General features: G+C 35.6%; 2 protein-coding genes across 2 annotated transcripts in view; one reads left to right on the forward strand and one right to left on the reverse strand.

The window, feature by feature from the left end:
* Positions 1-9,441, forward strand: part of LOC121424250 — a 95,197-nt gene extending 85,756 nt beyond the window's left edge. The window contains 9 exon segments of the mRNA XM_041619869.1: positions 491-572; positions 1,380-1,470; positions 1,770-1,831; positions 4,353-4,487; positions 5,363-5,485; positions 6,097-6,251; positions 6,675-6,813; positions 7,390-7,480; positions 8,041-9,441. Coding sequence (XP_041475803.1) covers positions 491-572; positions 1,380-1,470; positions 1,770-1,831; positions 4,353-4,487; positions 5,363-5,485; positions 6,097-6,251; positions 6,675-6,813; positions 7,390-7,480; positions 8,041-8,093 — 931 coding nt within the window. The 3' untranslated portion in view covers positions 8,094-9,441.
* A 2,837-nt stretch (positions 9,442-12,278) lies between these two features.
* On the reverse strand, positions 12,279-17,407 carry LOC121406561. The gene is made up of 6 exons (XM_041597572.1): positions 17,011-17,407; positions 16,118-16,337; positions 15,569-15,699; positions 14,643-15,029; positions 13,967-14,184; positions 12,279-13,442 (listed from the first exon to the last, which is right to left on the reverse strand). Exons 1-6 carry the CDS (start codon positions 17,099-17,101, stop codon positions 12,429-12,431), a joined length of 2,061 nt encoding a protein of 686 aa, XP_041453506.1. The 5' UTR covers positions 17,102-17,407; the 3' UTR covers positions 12,279-12,428.
* Between the last annotated feature and the right edge of the window lie 4,061 nt (positions 17,408-21,468).

Raw genomic sequence — 21,468 nt, forward strand, 5'->3', positions numbered from 1 at the left:
AGCACGAAATTCCATCAAAAATGTTGGGTATTTTTTGAAGCAATATTAATACATTATTCCACATATGCTTTCCCGTGTTAGTGATCATCAGAATTATCAATTATGAGCTAAGATTTCATGATTTTACAAAGGTAATGTACCAGATCTAGATGTATAATGATATTTTGACAATTAACCTTTGATTTAAAAGACTCTCATGAAATAATTCTTTGCTGCAACCACTATCTTTTACCTCTAAAGCCCATGAAAAATTTTATACTTGTCTGCATCAGATCTAAAATAGTGTCAAATCGCCTGCCTTGAGTTTAAAGATAGGGTTGTGAAAAAATCAGGTATGTCACTCATGATTTCTTATGAATTTTGCTCTATTCTTTTTACTATTGCTCATTTGGCTCCAAGCATACATGTATGAATGTGTGAATAGAGATTTAAACACTTAACAAAGATTGATATTATTACTAATGAAGGCAGTGATATTTGAATCTTGCAGGCCTGTTTTGAGTTCTCAGTTTGCTCTTCACTACAATGAGATGATTTCCAACAAACAGCACAAGTTTACCTTGGAGTTTGATGTAAGTTGACAATCTAATTGATGGTGAGAGTTATGATGAGATGACAGAGGAGGAGGAAGATGTTGATTATGGTTGTGATGATGATGATGATGATTATGAGGATTGATGATGATGATGATGATGATAATGCTGATGATGATGGTGATGATGATGATGATGATGATGGTGATGATAATGATGATGATGGTGATGGTGATGATGATGATGATGATGAGGATGATGATAATGATGGTGATGATAATGATGGTGATGATGATGATGATTATGATGATGATGATGATGATGATGATGGTGATGATGATGATGATGATGATGATGATGATGATGATGATGATGATGATGATGATGATGGTGATGATAATGATGATGATGATGATGATGATAACGATGATGATGATGGTGATGATGAGGATGATGATGATGATGATGATGATGAGGATGGTGAAGATAATGAGGATTATGATAATGATTATGATTGTAATGATGGTAATTGTGATGAGGAGGAGGTTATTGCCAATGACAATGGAGATGCTGGTGATTGATATGATAATGTGTATTTTAAGACACATGATTTTCATATTTCTGCTGGATATTCATAGAACCTCATGAGAGTGACAATAATGAGTAATGAATATGGCAAATTCATTTTAGTTTTATCATGCAGAGAAATATGTTGTGAGCTAAATTATGTTGCCACAATATGCATTAAGTTCATGTTTCTCCATGGCAGTCTGAGATCTGTCATATTGCAAGATTGATAAATGATAAGATAAATGATCTCTTTACAATATCTTTTCCATCAATCAGGATCTTCGAAACATTGGTCAAGACTTGTCAAAGTCGGAAGGAAGACGTTTGGAAAATAAAAACAAAAACAGATTTGGAAACATCTTGCCCTGTAAGTAATATTTTCTATTCAATATTTTCTTCTTCCAAAGTATTTTATTACTGTTTCTATTTCCATCTTTTTAATTCCTTCTTTGTGTATGTCTACATCACTTTTTTGTCATAATCTTTTGAACAGCAAAACTACCAAAAAAAGTGTTATAAAAGCACTACTGGTCGATTTCGGGAGCAGTAATAAATAATTTGCGAACCAAAATCTTGAAATGGTCAAAAAGTGAGTCTTTTTGCATGCCAACCCTTGATATAATTTCTCTCAAATGATTAAACTTTCCTTCCATTTGAAATCTTCAGACAATGAGACCAGGGTGTCACTCAGTGGATCTCAGGATTACATCAATGCAAGCTTTATCTCTGTAAGTACATTTCTGTAATGATGATTTCAAGTGTCAGTGTTAGTTGTAGTGTTAGCTTTGGTGTTGAGAATTTGAATCTGGCTGCCTAGTCTAGCTCCAATACTGGATGTTGGTTAATTATGATACTAATCATATAATCAATAGCTTAACACCTTGTGATATTAGTCCTAGCACCAGCCCTGATTTCAGCTTTGGTGCTGGGGCTGTTGTTGTACAAATAACCCAAACCAACCCCTGCTGTCAACACCAAGCTTGAATTGCCCAATGTTTTATTGGTTTCCATTATTATCAATCAATGGTAACTTACCGTCTTGTTATTATTTGATATGGACATCCTGATTTTCCAATTTAATGTACTTACGACATGTAAATCTTTTTTTTTACTTTAGGAAAAAAAGCATACTTGTTTACCATTTTGTATGGTTTTCAGGAAGAATGGTATAAGAGCATTTTCTTTTGGTTGCTAAAAGAATTGAGATTGAAGCTTTTGTTGAAATAAATGTCTTTACCTGAATAAGAGTCACAATATCAATAAATCAATATCTTGTCAATATTGGATATAATGAATAGGAGCTATTTATGTTTATCATTCTCTAGATCCATTTTGAATGAAATCATACTATCAATATCCTTTGCACAACCATTTTAAAGAGGCATGATATTCTGCCGACTAAAATCAGAATTCTATTTTTTTTAACATGAAATCCTTTGCCCAAGAACATTCTCATGCTGATTTTACTGCTTTTTAAAGTCTCATGATAAAACTATCATGCAGTCTCACCTTGACAAAATCACTTTCGATTTCTTTACTATGCAAGAGCTTGTAACCCCGACTGGGATGCCTCAGACTTTGTTGGTGACTTAGCGACCCTTGGCTATTTTCCAGATTTTTTTCAGAAGGGAATATCATGCCTGGTGAAATAGTCAGCCATGTACATGTAGTAGTAACACTGAAATTATACATGTATATGTATTTCATTATCATTGCCAGTTAAGTGATTACATTTTTGTACTATCTTCAAGTATAGTTTGTAAAAGAAAAATCAGTTAGAATCGTTGATTTAACCCTAGACAAGCAAGAACTGCCAATAAATACATACCCAACATCGAACAATGGACTCTGACATGTCAAGGATTAAGTATCCCAGACAATATTCAAGACACTTCTTCCTCCCTGACACATATACCCTTAGATTTTTCATGTGTCATTTTTGTCTCACCTGCGAAGCAAGTGAGACTATAGGCGCCGCTTTTCCGACGGCGGCGGCGGCGGCGGCGTCAACATCAAATCTTAACCTGAGGTTAAGTTTTTGAAATGACATCATAACTTAGAAAGTATATGGACCTAGTTAATAAAACTTGACCATAAGGTTAATCAAGTATTACTGAACATCCTAATAGAGTTTCATGTCACATGACCAAGGTCAAAGGTCATTTAGGGTCAATGAACTTAGACCATGTTGGAGGAATCAACATCGCAATCTTAACCTGAGGTTAAGTTTTTGAAATGTCATCATAACTTAGAAAATATATGGACCTAGTTCATGAAACTTGGACATAAGGTTAATCAAGTATCACTGAACATCCTGCATGAGTTTCACGTCACATGACCAAGGTCAAAGGTCATTTAGGGTCAATGAACTTTGGACGAATTGGGGATATCTGTTGAATTCCCATCATAACTTTGAAAGTTTATGGATCTGATTCATGAAACTTGGACATAATAGTAATCAAGCATCACTGAACATTTTGTGCAAGTTTCAGGTCACATGATCAAGGTCAAAGGTCATTTAGGGTCAATGAACTTTGGCCGAATTGGGGATATCTGTTGAATTCCCATCATAACTTTGAAAGTTTATGGATCTGATTCATGAAACTTGGACATAATAGTAATCAAGCATCACTGAACATTTTGTGCAAGTTTCAGGTCTCATGATTAAGGTCAAAGGTCATTTAGGGTCAATGAACTTTGGCCGAATCGGGGATATCTGTTGAATTACCATCATAACTTTGAAAGTTTATTGGTCTAGTTCGTTAAACTTGGACATTAGAGTAATCAAGTATCACTGAACATCCTGTGCGTGTTTCAGGTCACATGTCCAAGGTCAAAGGTCAATGAACTTTAGCCGAATTGGGTGTATCTGTTGAATTACCATCATAACTTTGAAAGTTTATGGATCTGATTCATGAAACTTGTACATAAGAGTAATCAAGTATCACTGAACATCCTGTTCCAGTTTCAGGTCACATGATCAAGGTCAAAGGTCATGTAAGGTCAATGAACTTTGGCCATGTTGGGTTTTTTGTTGAATAACCATCATATCTCTGTAAGTTTATTGGTCTAGTTCATAAAAAGAGGACATAAGAGTAACCATGTATCACTGAACATCTTGTGCGAGTCAGAGTAGTATGCAAAGTCAGCACTGCTGCTATATTGAACCGCGTGATGCAGGTGAGACGGCCAGAGGCATTCCACTTGTTATGGTGATTAACTTGAGAACTTCTTTTTGTATGATACCAGGGTTTCAACAAGGCCAAGGAATACATCGCTACCCAAGGACCGATGACGAACACTGTCAATGAGTTCTGGAGGATGGTTTGGGAGAAGGAATGCCCAGCCATTGTCATGCTGGTCCGCTGCATTGAAGGTGGCAAGGTGAGTTGATAGGTTTACAGGACAATGGCGGTGGTGGTGATGGAAATAATGAAGATGATGGAGTGATGAATTGAGGGTGATGTTGTTTGTGTTAGTGGTGTTATGTGTCATGTCGACGATGGTGTTGTTGATGGTTTTGATGAAGAAATGATGTTGATGACTATGGATATCATCAAGGTGGTAGTGGAGACAAATGATATTTGTAGTGCAAACTATGGTGTTGGGTATATAGATGATGGTTTAGTGAGGGAGATCTTGGTTTTAGTGATGATGATGATGATGGTGGTGGTGGTGGTGGTGGTGATGATGATGATGATTATGATGATGATGATGATGATGATGATGATGATGATGATGATGATGATGATGAGGATGAGGATGAGGATGAGGATGAGGATGAGGATGATGATGATGATGATGATGATGATTATGATGAATGATGGTGGTGGTGGTGGGGAAGATGGTGATGGAGATGTTGTTAGTGATGGTGGTGATGTTGATGGAAATGATAGTGTTAGTAGTGATGTAGATGATGGTGTTTTTTGTTTTGGTTTTAGTAAGACTAGTCTAAATGCATGAATTACAGAGAATGGTGTTAGTCAGCGGGAGGTGGAGCTGATTTTAACTGCCAGGAACAGGGATTTGTGGCATGCCATGATCGCTAGATGGAAATGATGATGGTGTTGGTGATGAAGATGATAGAGGTTATGATGTGATTTATGTGATGAGTGATTTATGACTGGACTATTAATAGTGTTGGTGTCAAATATGTTCATGCTTTACTCTCAAGAGTATTTAGGTATGCTTTATGTGAATATTATATGAAAGTTGACATGGTCCTGATAATCAACGCTATGTTTGTTCATTCTTTGCAGGAGAAGTGTGATAAGTATTGGCCAGTCAGTGCAGATCCAACTGTCTTTGGTCAGGTGATCGTTACCAAGCTCGCAGAACACAACCATGATAATTGGGCCATCAGAGACTTCAGACTCAAAGTGGTATGAATTGTCTTTATTGTAAAATTTCATTATCATCCTTAAATGAATGATAGATTGTTGATCAGTTGCAATACTCCAAATGTAAATAAGCATAGTTTGTGTTTTAAGCTTAGGTTTACTTTGTGCATTCCTTCCTAGAATCGGTCACATAATATTCACACTCATAGGGGGCATTTAATAAAACAAATTAGTGATTTTTCTGTGATTTATTTGTTATAAGCTACTGAAATCATTGCATCTGATTGGTGCAGAATAACTAAGCCAGTGAAAATCACTTGATTTCTTCATGAAACACTCACCGTGATACTTTTAGGAACTGTTCAAAATCTGATTACTGCAGAAAGTGATAGGATTACTTAACCTGTCATCAGACTCAAGGATTACTCCGATTTCAGTGATGACCAGACTTTTCACTAGACTAGTTAGTCTGGTCCGACATATTTTTTATCTTTAGGCTTGTAGTGATGAACAAAGATATAAGTCAGGAGTTGGGGGTGGAACTATGGTTCCCAAATTGATGAAAACGCCACTGCTTTCCTGAGGGGCACCCCTGAAGGAAAATTCGAAATCAAGATGTTTTAATTGTTTCACCTTCCTTTGCCACATGACAGGGAAATGAAGAGCGTCTGCTTCGTCAATACCACTTCATTGCCTGGCCAACCCACAGCACACCCAAGGTTAGCAGACCAGTGCTGAGCTTTGTGAAAAACATCAGAGACGAGTTAGCATCGGCCAAGCTCAAAGGACCACTTGTCATCCATTGCGGGTAAGTGCAGAGATCAGAAGAGAAATCCCACCCCAAGATTTACCTTCAGAACTTCTCCCTAGTCCCTTCATCACTCATCACAGCCAAGTCATTATGTATCTTGCTTTTCAATCCTTCTCTTGCACTCTCTATTACAGCATTTACAATGACAAATATCAGTGGCAACTCTAAGGGACCGTGGTTAGCGTGGTAGTCACCAATCATATTGATAGAGAAGCAGCAATATATTGTCATTGTAGAAGAAAAAATGCTGGTCCTTCTTGAAAGGGTTGCCATGGCTTGAGAAATTCATACAGTGAAGTAAAAATTATGATAAATGGGGATCAGATGTATAAAAAAGGTTATTATTTTATGAAATATTATGAAATTGCCCTAGAACATTATTGAGACTAATCATGCATCCTTAACCTTTGTTTGTTACAGAGCTGGTATTGGACGGTCAGGTGTCTTCATTGCTCTGGACATCCTGTTGCAAGAGTTGAAGGCAGATGATAGAACGGTTGATGTGTTTGCCGTCGTTGCCAAGATGCGCAGAGAGAGATGTTCAATGGTTCAATCATTGGTAAGTCACCAAAGTACTACCAAGAAACTTGTGGGTGCCTCTGCAGGGATGATGATGATGGTGAGATGGATGAGGTTGAGAAGAAGGAGGATGGTAATAAAAATGAAGAAGACAGTGGTGGCGGTGGTGATGATGGTTATGGTTATGATAATGATGCATGTTACTGTAATAATGATGATGTTGATAATTATTATATTTATTGCTGATATTGATGATCGTGGTGGTGATAATGATTGTGATGATGATGATAGTGGTGATGATGTTGATGATGGTGTCATGATGATGATGATGATGGAGATGACAACGATGATGATGATGACAATGATGACAATGATAATAGTGTTGATGATGGAAGTAATTTATGATGAAAATAAAGCAAGTGGTTGCGATGGTGGTTATACTGAAGATGATAATGAATAATGAAGATACCCACAATACATTACACCATTCTATCAGAATGCAAAGTATTTTTATATGCTCATCAAATGTGAAATGGAATGAGAGATTAGAAATAAAGCAATGAGTAAAATGACAGAAATAATCTTTATTTTTGAATTATTCTTTGTCTGCTTTCAGGTGCAGTACATATTCCTGCACCGTGCGCTTGGAGACTACCTTCGTGGACATGGCCATGTCATCGAGGCCAGCAGTATAGAGGGATCAGATGGTACGTAGACTCATTCGAATTCCATTCCCATATATTTATTTCTAAAATGTACTGTGTGAAACATTTTTTATACATATTTCATCATCAATTTCAGGAAATGAACATGTGTGATTTTTTCCCCAAATCTGAATGTCTGTGTGTAGTGCATGTGGCTCACAGTAGAATACATAAAGCTCTCACAGCAAACCCCACTTTATTATTATTATTATCATTATTATTATTATTATTATTATTATTTTTATTATTATTATTATCATTATTATTATTATTATTATTATTATTATTATTATTATTATTATTATTATTATTATTATTATTATTATCATTATCATTATCATTATCATTATCATTATTATTATCATTATCATTATTATTATCATTATTATTATTATTATTATTATTAATTATTATTATTGAATGTCTCTGAGAGTTTCTCCCGCGATCCATTATATAGCCAGATCTTCAAACCCTATGTATGAAAAAAATGTTAAGCATTATTCAATGTACAGATAATAAATCTTCATGATGCTAATAAACTTTTCTTTGTTTGATTTCTATAGTTGGGAGCATTCAATCAGATGAAATAGAGGAGATGAGTAACACATCGCTTTGAAGTGACTTCATTTAAACATGGAAACAAGGCAAGATGTGCCCCATTTGCCAACAGTAACTATATGCGTTATGCAAAGTATTCAAATGTCCGGATCATAGTGATATTATTGAACCCATTTTTAATTGCTTAAAAGCACTTTGTATTCTTGTATTATTTAATTTTTCAATTCAACCCCCTTCTCTCTCTCTTTCCACCTCTCTCCTTCCCTTCATATACGTACGGCCCTTGCCATTCAATTGTGTCTATCGATTGATGCTTTTAGTTTGATATGCTTTAACTTGATGCCCGTGTGATTTTTTTTAGATTTGACCCAAAAATGAAATAGGGACTTTTAATATATAGACTGCAACTTCAATTATGTGGGTGTTTTGCAAATGGATTTTTATCTGAGCCAATTTTTATCTGAAATAGGCAAGGAAAATGAAAAGAATCAGTTTTTGAAATATGGGTTGATTTAGACTGTGCTGCAATGGTGGTTTCTATCTGTAAATAATGGCATCACTTCAAATTCTTTTTTTTTATGATGTAGTCTACCAGCAAATCAGATCTAAATCTGATTTTAGTTTGTGAACAACAAGTTTTTAATACACACTAATTGCATTCATTGTCACTGATTATGCAAAGTCACATGTATAAGTCTTTCATTGCACTATAATATGTATTGTACATATACAATGAGTTCAGATTTGTATTGAAAATACATTTGTTATATTTCCTTTTTATTTTTACATTTTGTGATTATGTATATCAAAATATTTTGTAGAAATTTAACTTGTAATACAGACAACTCAGGTTATGTGGGCTCTTCATTTTTCCCTTATTATTTTGTAATGCATTTATGTCTTATTTGTAATATATATCTTGTGGGTGTTGCAAAAAAAAATTGCAATCTATTGCAAATTTCAGTTACAACTTTAAAAGTCATAGATTTTTAATTAAGATTTTAACTTAAGCAAATCAATTTATACTTGTTGATACAGATGCAGATCAATTATACCACTAATTTCCAGACTTATGATTGAATTGAGTACATAAATTGACTTGTAATTGATTGCATTTTTCTTGCAACACTTCATTAGAAATGGAGGGAGACCATAGAGAAATGGAACATTCTTTCATTTTCACAAGTATAACACTTTAAATGACCAAGCTCGCCTCACACATACATAAATACAGGATTCATTTGGAATTCTAGCTTGCCATGAATAAAAGTTCATTATTAATCATACAGGACAATCAATACGAGTGGTGTCCATGTCACTGTAGAAGATTGTAATTTTTAGTAAAAAAATAATGTTTGAAAGATATAGTTTTGCCCTACTTCTTTGCAAGTTCTCTTTCCATGTTTTTAAAAGATATTGGGTATATCCTATTAATTGATGTATATGAATTATATATCTTCTTACTTTTTAATTCAATTTACTGTCCCATTTAACTCCTCTTCTTTCTGGTCTCCCTTATGGTTTTAATCAATTTTCATTGTAATTAATAATGAAAAATTGTTTTGATTTTCTTTATTATTTGAATATGTATGAGTATATAATCTACTGGAAAATTCCTATTCACATTGAAATAATTTCTTCCTTCCAAATTATTTATTTGCCTTGTGATATGTTTAATCTGTTGACGAGAATTGGTTTAGAATATCCAATGCATAAGGAGTTAGTATTGCTAGATTATAAATTCTGTTTATGTGACAGAATTTAATCACCTTTCAACGGCCAACTCTTAATAACTTCTTCTATGCACTATCTCTTAGAATTGGCTGAACAATAATTCGTTAACATGCACTATATATATAAAAATGAATGAAAAAGTCTTTCAAGAAATCGTCTATTTTTATAAGCTCGCAAATGTTTTAAGAGATAATTCTTAAAGTCTTTCAATCTGTTTTATCTTATAGGTAGTGGTGGTGGAACGTACTGCACTTATTAAAAATATACATACATATTATATATTTTCATACATTTGTAAAGATGAATATGATAATCAAGTGTAGTGATTAATGATAGTCTGTATTTTGTTTGATTTTGCAACATTCTTGCAGGCAATAGTTATTGTGTGAATCCCTTATGAGATATGAAAACATTATTGATAAACGTTCAGCCCTTGTGGGCTCATTATTTAGTTTATAATCAGAGAAAATGTAGGAAAAATATATTAACTTATTTGGGGTTTCGATCTGGGGCCCATTTCACAGAGGACTTGCAACTGTTGTAACAATAAAGCTACCATGGTAACAAGGCTCTACAGCCAATCACAATCAAGGTTTCCATGGTAGTTGCCACAGTTGTCACTCTTTATGAAACAGGCCCCATGTCAAGTATGGAAGGCCACCAAAATCCATCATCTCGATTTCAAGTGTCTGCTGAGTATTCTCTAAGTATAATGAACTCTTTGACCAATCAGCATTCCTCCATTTGTTTGCACTGTAACAGTGAATACACGGAGATAGAGAATTATGACGCTAACAGCCTTCCATAGTTAGGATTGGTTAGATGAGTCACAAGTCTATGTAAGAACGGGCCTTGGTAGTGTCTATGTACTTTCTTAAAATTATATAGGCCTAACCAGAGGTCTACTTCAACTCAATATAAACATTTCTTTTATTTTCTTTTATTTCATCTTTTTTATATGCAATGAATCCAATTCGTCCCAATTCACTGTACAGTCCAGTAGGCTGAAGATGGTTTTCAAAACATATACATATAATTTACACATGTCTTTTGAATGAAATGTACAATTTTGAATTTATATAAACAGATGATTTGTTGATGTTGGGTAAAGGGTGATCATATTATCAATAAATTATGGTTATAAACGTAATCGCCAGGCATCTGTTAATGTTTCATTATTTTTTACTTGTGGCTTTTCATATGAGAAGTGAATGCAAGCCCCTATTTTTAATACAATTATGGAAAAAAGGTGGGAGCAGACAGTATTGTTGTTTGTACAGCAATATGTGACAGATCCTTTACTCTCCTACTGATTGCACTTCCTAATTGTTCATCATTAGAAACCTTAAAGGTCCTGTCACATAGTACTATCCAATAATATCATCTGAAGAAAAGTATGTTTGTTTATTTGACTTATCAATATCATTCATGAGCTGTTTTGCAGATACATCTAGACATTACAGATGGCACTAGCTATTTCAAACTGTGGACATACTCCAGTCATATCTGCACTCCCTTTTATGAAAATTTGAAAACTGGGGGACAGGAGTCAGTTTTGGTAGAATATGACAGGGCTTTAATGCAATAGAAACTGATATCTATCCCAACTCTTGAACATCCTTGAGATTTTTAATAGTTTCTCTGTAATACTTAAATACTTGAACATTTCAATTTTCATTTATCAGATTTAACACTGGACTCCATATTAACTGCTTGGTTCTACAAACTTATCCTGAAGGGGTATGGAATTAATTAGATAGAAACTGAAATGGTTTATTCAAAATTAGGATACATATGTATACATACATAGATATATAATATATTCATTTTTGTATGAATTTCACATGCAATAAGCACACAATACAAGTACAAAAACATATGATTTGGATAAACTAAACAGTAATGTAATAGCGTAATAACATGACATACTTATAAAAAAAGATATGTATTTTTAAGTAATTCTGGACAATTCCTAGATAACGTTGAAAAGCAGTAATCAAGAATGATTAATAAATCTACACAGATGTGGTATCTTATTTTGGAGTTTTGTCTTAGTTCAACATAAGAAATGAAGATCATGAAATACCGGCCTTTGCACATATATTTATATAAAAAGAAGATGAAAGGATTGATCGGTTGTTGAAGGTTCGTGTAATAGAGAAAACAATTATGCACAGCTGTGTTTACACTCTAAAAACAAAATCAGTCAAAAATCACAAGTTAATAGGGTCAGCTTGGTGCAACTGTTATTCTAGTAATATTTGACTATTTTCTAGTCATATTTTACTAGAACAGAGTTATTTCTGACTAGAATATATGTCAGAAATGTGACTATCAGTGATTGCCATATCAGTTGCTCCCAGCTGACTACTGCTCTAGTCAATTTGACTGACCTGTTTTAATGAGTGTAAGCAATCCAGAATTCTTCCAACTGATTGTAGTTCGTGAGCCTCTCAGAATGCTACCCTTCCAAGTTGGTTCAATTATGGTAGTTTCACGCTAATTTGTATATAAGTATCATGAAAGAAATTATATCAAGAAATAGCCCCTTAAAGTAAAAAAAAAGTTCTTTCTCTCAAACAGTTCGACAACATTTAAAATGGTAACCATCGTTCTGTTGTAGCCATGCAAGTTATTAGATTCATCGATTGATTTGTCATTAGGTCTGTGTCGAGGTGGAAGTGAATTTCTGTTTGCCGGCGTCACTTGGAAGCTCAGAACTTGTACTTGATCGGTTGAAACCTTTAAAATAAGTATGAGTCACTTTCTTCTCGACATCTTGGTACAGCTGTTCTTCTGGAACTATTGTCCCTGATAGAGTTCTTAGATTTGAACTATCGTGTTCGGTTGATGATATTCTGCGCCGATACGGTATTGACGGCAATGGCCTGTTTGATGATGCACTTGGAAGTTTAGAACCTGAGTCTGACTGGTTGAAACCTTTGAAATGTGAATGGGTCATTCTTCTTTCAGCATGTTGGTTCATTTGTAATCCATCTTCACGTTCCGCAAAAGGTATTTCTTGCTGATTCCTTGGATAGTCACGTATGCCTTCGGTTTCAATGGTTCCATCCTCAACACCAGGACGTGATGAATTCCTCTTGGTGACCCACAGTGCTGCAACAGGTTCATTAGTTGAGATGGCTGACGATCTCACATTCACAGAATTCACAGAACCCGATTCCTGGAGATCATTACTACTCGTACTACACCTTGACCACCTTGTACCTCGCTCTTGAATACTGGCCGACCTAACACTGCTTGCAGCTGAATTCCTAATTGAGCCACTCCAGAAAGCGTTTCGTATCATACGCCAGGTTATAGGTCTGCTTCTAGGCCTTCCACCTCCTTCGCTTTTGCTTCCAGATGTTCCTTTTGTAACATCAACTACCACGCTCGTGTCCTGGGAAATTGCTGATGTGAGGGTAGTCTGGTGCTTTTCAGGCAACGTCGTAAGAGAACCAGGAAGGCTGTCGCTGTTGCGTTGAGAACTGAGCGACGCATATATGCTTGACAGTCCAGAAGCTGTGTTTGATGAGGATATATAACTCCTGAAGGATGCTATAGTAAAGCTGGAACGACCAGAAGAAACGGATCCAGAGGAGAATATCCTAGGTAATGAACTATCGGCATTTTGACGGAAATTATCAAAGAACCAACCGAAAGAATTCCTCTGAAAGAGAAAGCAATAAGATAAGCAATTACCATTTTTTAATGAAGACAAGGACATTCCAGTTGTAAAAATGTACTGCAACAATAATCATCACATGCAGTTACGCTATTATAATGTGGAACTAAAATGTACCTATTTCATTCACTTCTATTTTTAGTTGCCGGTGTTTGGATAATTATTTTCCCTGTCTACCAAAATAATTATGCACGAACGGTGCCCCACAGGAGCAAGGGTCCTTCCCCCGACCCCCGATGTTTTACTTATAAAAATATGGAAAAATGGGAAAGGGATCGAGGATTTGTCCGGAAGAAAGAAACAGAATAGTAAAAAAAAAAAAGTGAGCTCTGAGCATGCCGAGTAGTGTAACTCTGTGATACTGTACCTCATTTGAGCGAAAGATGACGTCAGTTTTAGGTCTCATTTTCCCTCGTCCCCTCTCCTACCAATATCCCCCCCCCCCCGAGTGTCTTCAATATTTCCAAGAACCATAAAAAGACATTGTGATCATGCTGATTATAACTCACCGCTGATACGGACGGTGGTCTTGGTGAAGATCTGTCATTGAATTTGGACAACATGCATCGAGCTACGAAGATGAAGAGAAGGGCCAATGCCGCGAAAGTTGCAACATTTATGCAAATGACGATTAAGTAGAATTTCGTCTCTTTACTCTGCCCTTGATACATGATTTCAATCAGCTGAGGTGACGATAGATGTCCTGGTGTTTTGTATTCAGTAGATACTGTAGATTGCAAAAGGGGGGGGGGGAATGTTGTAAAGTTTCTTTTACATTATGGTGTACATACAAATTTGTATATTTTTTAGAGTAGAGGATTGATCATTCCGACTTGGCAAATATTTTTTTTTTAGTTCTAATAGAAAAAAAAACGTCAAACGACTTAATGACGGGATCGAAATGCAGGACTGAGCGACTCCCAATTTCTCATAACTATGAGCTTGCATGTATTTCGCATTCTGAGGACTTTGCATCACAGACCTTATATTCTTTGTAAATCAATATTTCGATATTTTTATCAACGGCCCGAGTGCTGCTTGCACGAGGCTTCCATATCGTAGCAACAAGGAAATGAAAAATTGGATTTACATTGTAGTTAATTGATTAATAACCATAAAGCAACTCATATATAGGCTTATTGTTAATTCTATTTTTCAAAACCTAGATAACGACATGTTACAAACCTTCAATTGTTGACGTTTGGCTAGGTTCAACAACTTGTAATTCTAGGGTAAAACCAGTTTTTACTCTTGAGTAGTCGGATGTAAAAATGATGGTGATGCTGTTTCCATTTGTTTGATATGAATATTGTGATAGAAGCTCTTGTGTCTTTTCACCCGTGAAGTTGAGCCACTTTAGTCTACTGAACGGATTTCTGATGCCATCTCCCAGGAAGACGAAGTCGTGTCCCCCTTCCAACCAGAGACTCGTCATCATCGTCGAGATCGAACACGGTGGTTGTGTTGCAACATTCCACAGACGATAACCATTGTTACTGTACGTAACGTTGGTTAGAGGGTAGGTAAGTTTTTGCATGGGTGATTCATTTGGGCATGGCAAGTTGATATCAACTGTATTCAAGATAGCGAAAGTCCAAACGAGAATAATGTGAATATAGTGAATGCGTGAAGTGAAGGGGGATAGGTATAGGCACGACAACCTAGCTAGCTTATAAAGTCGACTTATAGCGTTTATTACTTCGTAAGTCGACATTGCAACGTGAGGTATATTTAAAACACATTAACACATAAAGATGCGTGAAGCATTTCCAATTATTTACAAGAACACTGTTGATTAAATGACTGGCTCAAGGGAATTAGTGCAGTGGCCGGGATATAACCCCGGACTTTCATAATAATTGTCGGGCAGGTCGATGATTACTTTGAAAGATATAAAAATCGCAATGTCTCCTTACAAATTTAATTTTGTCGACATGCTTTCCTCATTTTCTTCCATGACTTCTTAATTATTTATTATCATTTTATATGGATGGCTCTATCCGATTTTTTTAAATCAATTTTCATTCTGCATTTAAACTAATGCATCATCTTGTAGAATAACCCTTTAAGGTGCTCATTTCTCGGAACTAATAATCTTTTTGATTGTATACCTTTTCTCTTTTCAATCTGAATAGAAAACATGATGTTTGGAGTTCGATGAGAACTGACGTTCTTCTTTGTGGTCAGTTCCATCCAGATTCCTTTACTAGGAGAAACGACATCTTCAGGGAGATTCCCTCCACTAAGAAAATGGAAAGTAAGAAGATATAAATAGGGTGATGAAGCAAGAGTGTGGCACTGCTTAGACCGACAATATGATTTTTATCAGAGAGCCAGAGTGCATGAATCAGTTGCCATCGTTACGCCCCCCCCAAAAAAAAAAATGCAATGATTATAACATAATTCATCATTCATAATGAAAATGAAATAAAGTTGATTGATAAAGAAATGGGGAAAGGAGAATATGGCATTTTTTACACAAATATCACGTGTGCAAAAGATCCTATATGTGATTAGCTAATTTGAATATTTTCGGAAAGTTCCATTGCCCCCAAATCCCCCATCTGTTCGCGAGTGGATAGAGGAGGAAGAGAAGTAACATTATATTGTTTAATAATATGGTGCATGATGGACAATGTATTTTGTGTCGGCCAATATACCTGAATTTCGCCAGCAGATTATTCGATGAGATTATATCATCAGATAGATCACCGATAGTAAGAAAGTCATAACCAGCAGTTAGACTGAAACTTGAGAATTTGATTCTCACTCGATGATCATCCGGCCCATGTATCTTCCAGCAATCCTCATCGTCGATATCGTGCAGGACATGGATTGGTTCTCTTTTTGCATCTAAATAGTAACGGGCAACGGCATTATCTGCAAAAGGAAATGCGTGCTTGAGTTCAAATGCATCAAAATAATACAGTCATGATAATAATATTTAATTTACATGTACAAAGAGCCGATTCCAGATGTTAGCCTATGTAAAAAAGAGATTAATGACATGCGTCTCCCATACACCACAAGAAAACTGGCACCTTTCACCTTGCTAAACAAGAAAATTGTATATTCAAGTAGCAGAAGTCGTTTATCTATTAGTATTCGATAATTTGTTTTACTGGGATTAATCAACAATCTATTCATTTAAGGGTTTTATTCATTATTAATTGTTATTTTGTAAATCAGGAGTGTGAGGCATGGGTTGTAACTGGAGTGGTGTCGGCGTGCATAATAATCAAGCCAATTGAATGAATACCCTAAACATAAATTATAACAGCATAAAGTATATACACTCTAAATTACAGGGATTTATAATAAGTCCAGATGGACTGTAGTTAGGGACCAATCATTTTCTGGATTTAGTTTTAATCCTAAAGACTTAAATTTAAATCTTAAATGATTTAAATTTAAATCTTTCGTGATTTAATAATGAATCTTAAGGATTAAAAGTAATTCCGGAATTCGATTGGTCCGTAACTACAGTCCATGTGAAGTTATTTTAAATCCCTGTAATTTAGAGTGTACCGAGGTAATTATGTCGAATATTTACCTTTACAACGCCTTTCACCCGGCCGCACACCATTCACTTTGTAGTAAGCAAGTAAGGTATAAAGTATTAGTATTGTTCTGTATTGCATCATGCAACCTTGATTTATAAAATCAAAGAAAAATCTGGAAATAGCAATAGAATGAGCTTGTACGTCAGGGGAAATGTTTGATCTGAGAAGAGCAGAATCAGCGGATCATCATCACTTCATAAAAATATTATTCACGTTAACAAACCACACAGCTATACCGATGGAAATAATCTGTTGATGAGAACAATAAGAAATAATATTATCCCATCAGTGATTATAATGTTCCGCATAAAATTGTCTCGTAATGATGAGCTATGCCGAAAACTCTTGTTTCAGAAAATGCAGCGGTTAGAAGTTTGTTCGAGTATATAACACTCAGCATCATAGTCGGTAAACTTGATCACGTATATTTTTACACTTCTTTCAGCTATATATCATCATGGACCTATACCATGCATCAAGTCCCAGTTTCGATACGGGACGGTGTGGTTTTTTCTTTCATTTTGCTACAATGTACAGCAAGTAGGCCTATATGCCAGACATATCTCTTTCATCCTGTTTACATTATAGTTTAATTATAGGTCTATAATTAAATGAAAAGCATTGTGTGTGTAAACTTTCCTCACTTGTGCCTTAGTTTCAGAAAAGGACAATAAAATGATAATTTATTAGTTTACAATACCTATTCTGCATTTACGCATAAAATGATGATTGATTATTTGCAAGAAAGCATTCGTAGAGTGTGCCTTCTTCCTTAAGAAATTAAATTGACCAGAATAGGAAAAAACAATGAATTATTACCACTTGCATATAGATTCCCCCCCCCCCCCCAGAAAAAATGTCACGAACATGAGAAAAGAAAAGTGAAAAGCAAAGAGAGAAGGGTGAAATATGATATAATTTTCTGAATATTATGTCAAAATCTATCACAAAATTCGATTTTTAAAAATAAAAATGCCGAAATTTTAGCCTGCTCGCTTCGCTCGGTCACAACTTTTTTTAAAAAATAAATTTCACGCGATACGCCTTATATAGGATCCTCAAAAATGTTGGCTCATTCCGCGTAGCGCGGCGTTGAACCATGAATCATAAAGGATGAAAAACTGAAAAATGCCCCCCTTTTAATGACCAATCTTTTGGTCAATGAGCATTAAGCAAGTCGACCCTCTTTTTGAGCGATATATAGACGTTTATCTTAGATATTGTGCCCAGGGGTGGATCCATGATTTTCCAGGGGGGAAGGCACATTTTCCAGAGAAAATCTGACAAGTAAAAAAAAATTTATCGCTTTCAAAGTGTGGGGGGCACACTTGGGTTATAACGGCATTTTTACATAACAAATTTTGATTGTGGCTCTCAAAGGGGGGGGGGCACGGGTCGGCTGCCCCCCCCCCCCTGGATCCGCCAATGCTTGAGCCCTCCGTTTTGTGTATGAAATCCTAGATTCAGCTCGGTTCATGGTCACCTTATACATATCACATTAGTAGAGGGAATTATAAGACCAGAATGGATAATGTATAGCAAGTGATAACCATGAAAACACTACCGATGATGTCAAGATTCTATTTATTCCAACTTCCTTTCCGTGTCAATTTATAATTTTACACTGTTCATTGTAAAATCGAAAGTCTCAGTGCTTTAAAATCTTTGTCGTCGTGAAACCAAAAGTATGAACAATTAATGCTGAAAGACATCGGGATATAGGCGTGGATAATGCTTGGTATTGTAAAAGAAGGTTATACTTGAAATATAAATCGAAAAGTCTTTGACATTAGCTTTAACCTAATTGATCTTTCCCTCAATTAGAACTTAAAGGGGATATCAATATGAATTTTTTGAGCTACAAAATGACAAACAGAATGATCACAGTTTGAAAGAAATCAGACGAATGAGAAAGTCATGGCTGTTTGGAAACTGAGACTTTTGGTTAATGAACATTGAAACAAGAGGTATATACTGTATAGGGACAACTGATTTTGTAGCGCAAATCGTTTTGTTACACGGGAAAATTATTTGGATTGCAGCTAGCTATATATAGATTGAAATTGAAATAACGTTCTAGTTAGGGGCACCTCTTGCATCCTAGCACAATTTTGAGGGAACGGCCGAAGCAAGCAAAATGAAAGGGTCAATTTTTCATCATATTGCATTATGAATATTATGTGTATATATTCCACTGCTCAGACTGCCATTATTTGCTCGCTTTCTATTTACATCCAGCATATGGTCATCATATAGAGCGAGAGGAGCAATTAAGCGAGTGAAAATAAACATCACTTCTCGCCAAGTATCATGAAATACGCAACGTATGTATGTATGTATGTATACTTTATATATATCTATATTCAACGGTCCCCATTTCAGTACGATGTACAGTGCGTCCCCCCAAAAAATATACACTTTTGAAATGGCTGCCAAATAAAAAGTATATCACTTTGCGGGGAAAGACTTATACATATGGAAAGCCAACAAAGACATCTTTCAAATGACACGAAAATGTTGGAAAACTATTCATGCTTGAGCGAGCACTGCCCACTTAAACAAAGGGTATGAAAATTAGGGTGGGCAGGAATTAACCTGCCAATTTCTTTCAGTTTTTGAGATGCGAGTCCCTTGGAACTTGCAAAGTTAAGGGTGTTTTTATAAATCAATGATCATCATCAATTTAGTTTTTTATGGAAAATTTTAAGAATTATGAAATTGAAATTTAATGCATGAGTGAACATGAAATACAATTTTTCACTTTTTCAAAATGGATCTCAGCAATGTGTTCATGGAAGTCAGAATAGGGATAGGACTTAGGTGGGGGAAGTAATTGGTTGATGGGTAATGGGTCAACAGAACAGTTAACCCCCCCCCCCCCCCTCTCTCTCTCTCTCTACCCCTTTCACCCCTCCTGTGAGACTAGCCTTTCCTAGGATAAGCAGGAATTAGCCTTCCAGCTTTTTTTTTTTAGGCAAGTCCTTTCGAACTTGCAAGGTTAAGGGTGTTATGCTAAATTACTGATGAATTGAGATCAGTTTTGATTTCTTAAGCAAATTTCATGAGTTACTAAATTGAAATGTAATGCATGAGTTAACAGGAATTGTAATTTTAGTGTAGCATTTTTAGTTTATTCTGTGGATCTTAGCAAGTGTGCTTGTAAGAGTCAGAGTAATGTGATGGTACATGTTACATGCAAGGGGCGAGATATAGTCAGGTCCAGATTTGAGAAAAGTAGACTGCCTTAGGCAAATCGTGTTAATGCTGAATTGAGAAGTGCTTTAACATAATTTGAGGGCGCTGAGTCCAAATTTGCTGTTTGCCAACCTTGATTTTGATGTTAAAATCCTCAAATTGGCAAAAACAAAATGGCCGCCATTCTACACCCATTTTTACTCTATTCTGACCCCCAAAACTTGTAACGAAAATGTTTGTCAACGGTTTTTGGTACTATTTGATCTCAAAAATAACATACTTAAAATCCACCAAAATCCGTATCCGGGAAAAAGGTTATTTTCAAAATGGCATCTAAGATGGCCGCCATTAACTGAAAATTAAAATAACCGGCACTTTATCTACCCTAGACACCTTTTTCGGTGCATATATGTATTCAATGGTGGAGGGCGAAAAAGTAAAGAGTGAACATAAGCGCTCCAGGGTACCTGAAAATCCAAGATTGCTTAAAAATGGCTGCCATGACCTAAAAATTCATAATAACAAATATTCATCTTTTACGTATTTTAGTGTCTTTTATTTGGGTTGTATTCATTGGTGATTTCAAGGGTCAAGAAGTAAACCGGACAAGTTACAAGGACAGTCAACAGTCCACTATGTCCAAAAATCCAAGATGGCTTTCAAAATTGGAGTCTAAAATAGCTGTTATCTAAATACCCCCAAACCCGACATAGTTTGTTTAATACCTGCCTTGGGCAAATGATGTTGGTGTCTAACCCATGGTTTAATGGGTCAAGAAATACGTTGGGACAAGTAAAAAAAAACATGGTCCTCCATGTCCAAAATCCAGGATGGTTTGCAAAAATGGAGTATAAAATGTCTGTCGTTAATTACAAACCGACACAGTTTGTTTAATAACCGCCTGGAGAATATGATTTTTAGTATAACACATGGTTTAAAGGGTCAAGTATTAGATTGGGACAAGTTACAAGGGCAGTTAGTGGTTCCATTCTGTCCAAAAATCCATAATGGCTTCCAAAAATGGAGTCTATATAGGCCGTTCTCACCGAAAAACTGACATAGTTTGTTTAGTATCAGCCCGGGGTATATGATTTTGGTGTTTAACCCATGGTTTAAAGGGTCAAGTAATAAATAAGGACAAGTTACAAGGACAGTCAGAGGTCCAGCATGTCCAAGAATCCAAAAAGGCTTCCAAAATTGGAGTCTAAAATGGCTATTGTTAACTAAAAACTGTCATAGTTTGTTTAATATCC

The sequence above is a fragment of the Lytechinus variegatus genome, chromosome 1 (genome assembly GCF_018143015.1).
Source record: "Lytechinus variegatus isolate NC3 chromosome 1, Lvar_3.0, whole genome shotgun sequence".
Taxonomy (NCBI): Eukaryota; Metazoa; Echinodermata; class Echinoidea; order Temnopleuroida; family Toxopneustidae; genus Lytechinus; species Lytechinus variegatus.

Excerpts from the sequence above, each read along its gene's own strand:
- LOC121406561 (XM_041597572.1), bottom strand. The coding sequence starts at position 17,101 with ATGATGCAATACAGAACAATACTAATACTTTATACCTTACTTGCTTAC. Across the intron at positions 16,338-17,010 it reads GGGTGAAAGGCGTTGTAAAG|ATAATGCCGTTGCCCGTTAC; the intron begins GTAAATATTCGA and ends TTCCTTTTGCAG. Across the intron at positions 15,030-15,568 it reads TCAGATTGAAAAGAGAAAAG|TTGATATCAACTTGCCATGC; the intron begins GTATACAATCAA and ends TCTTGAATACAG.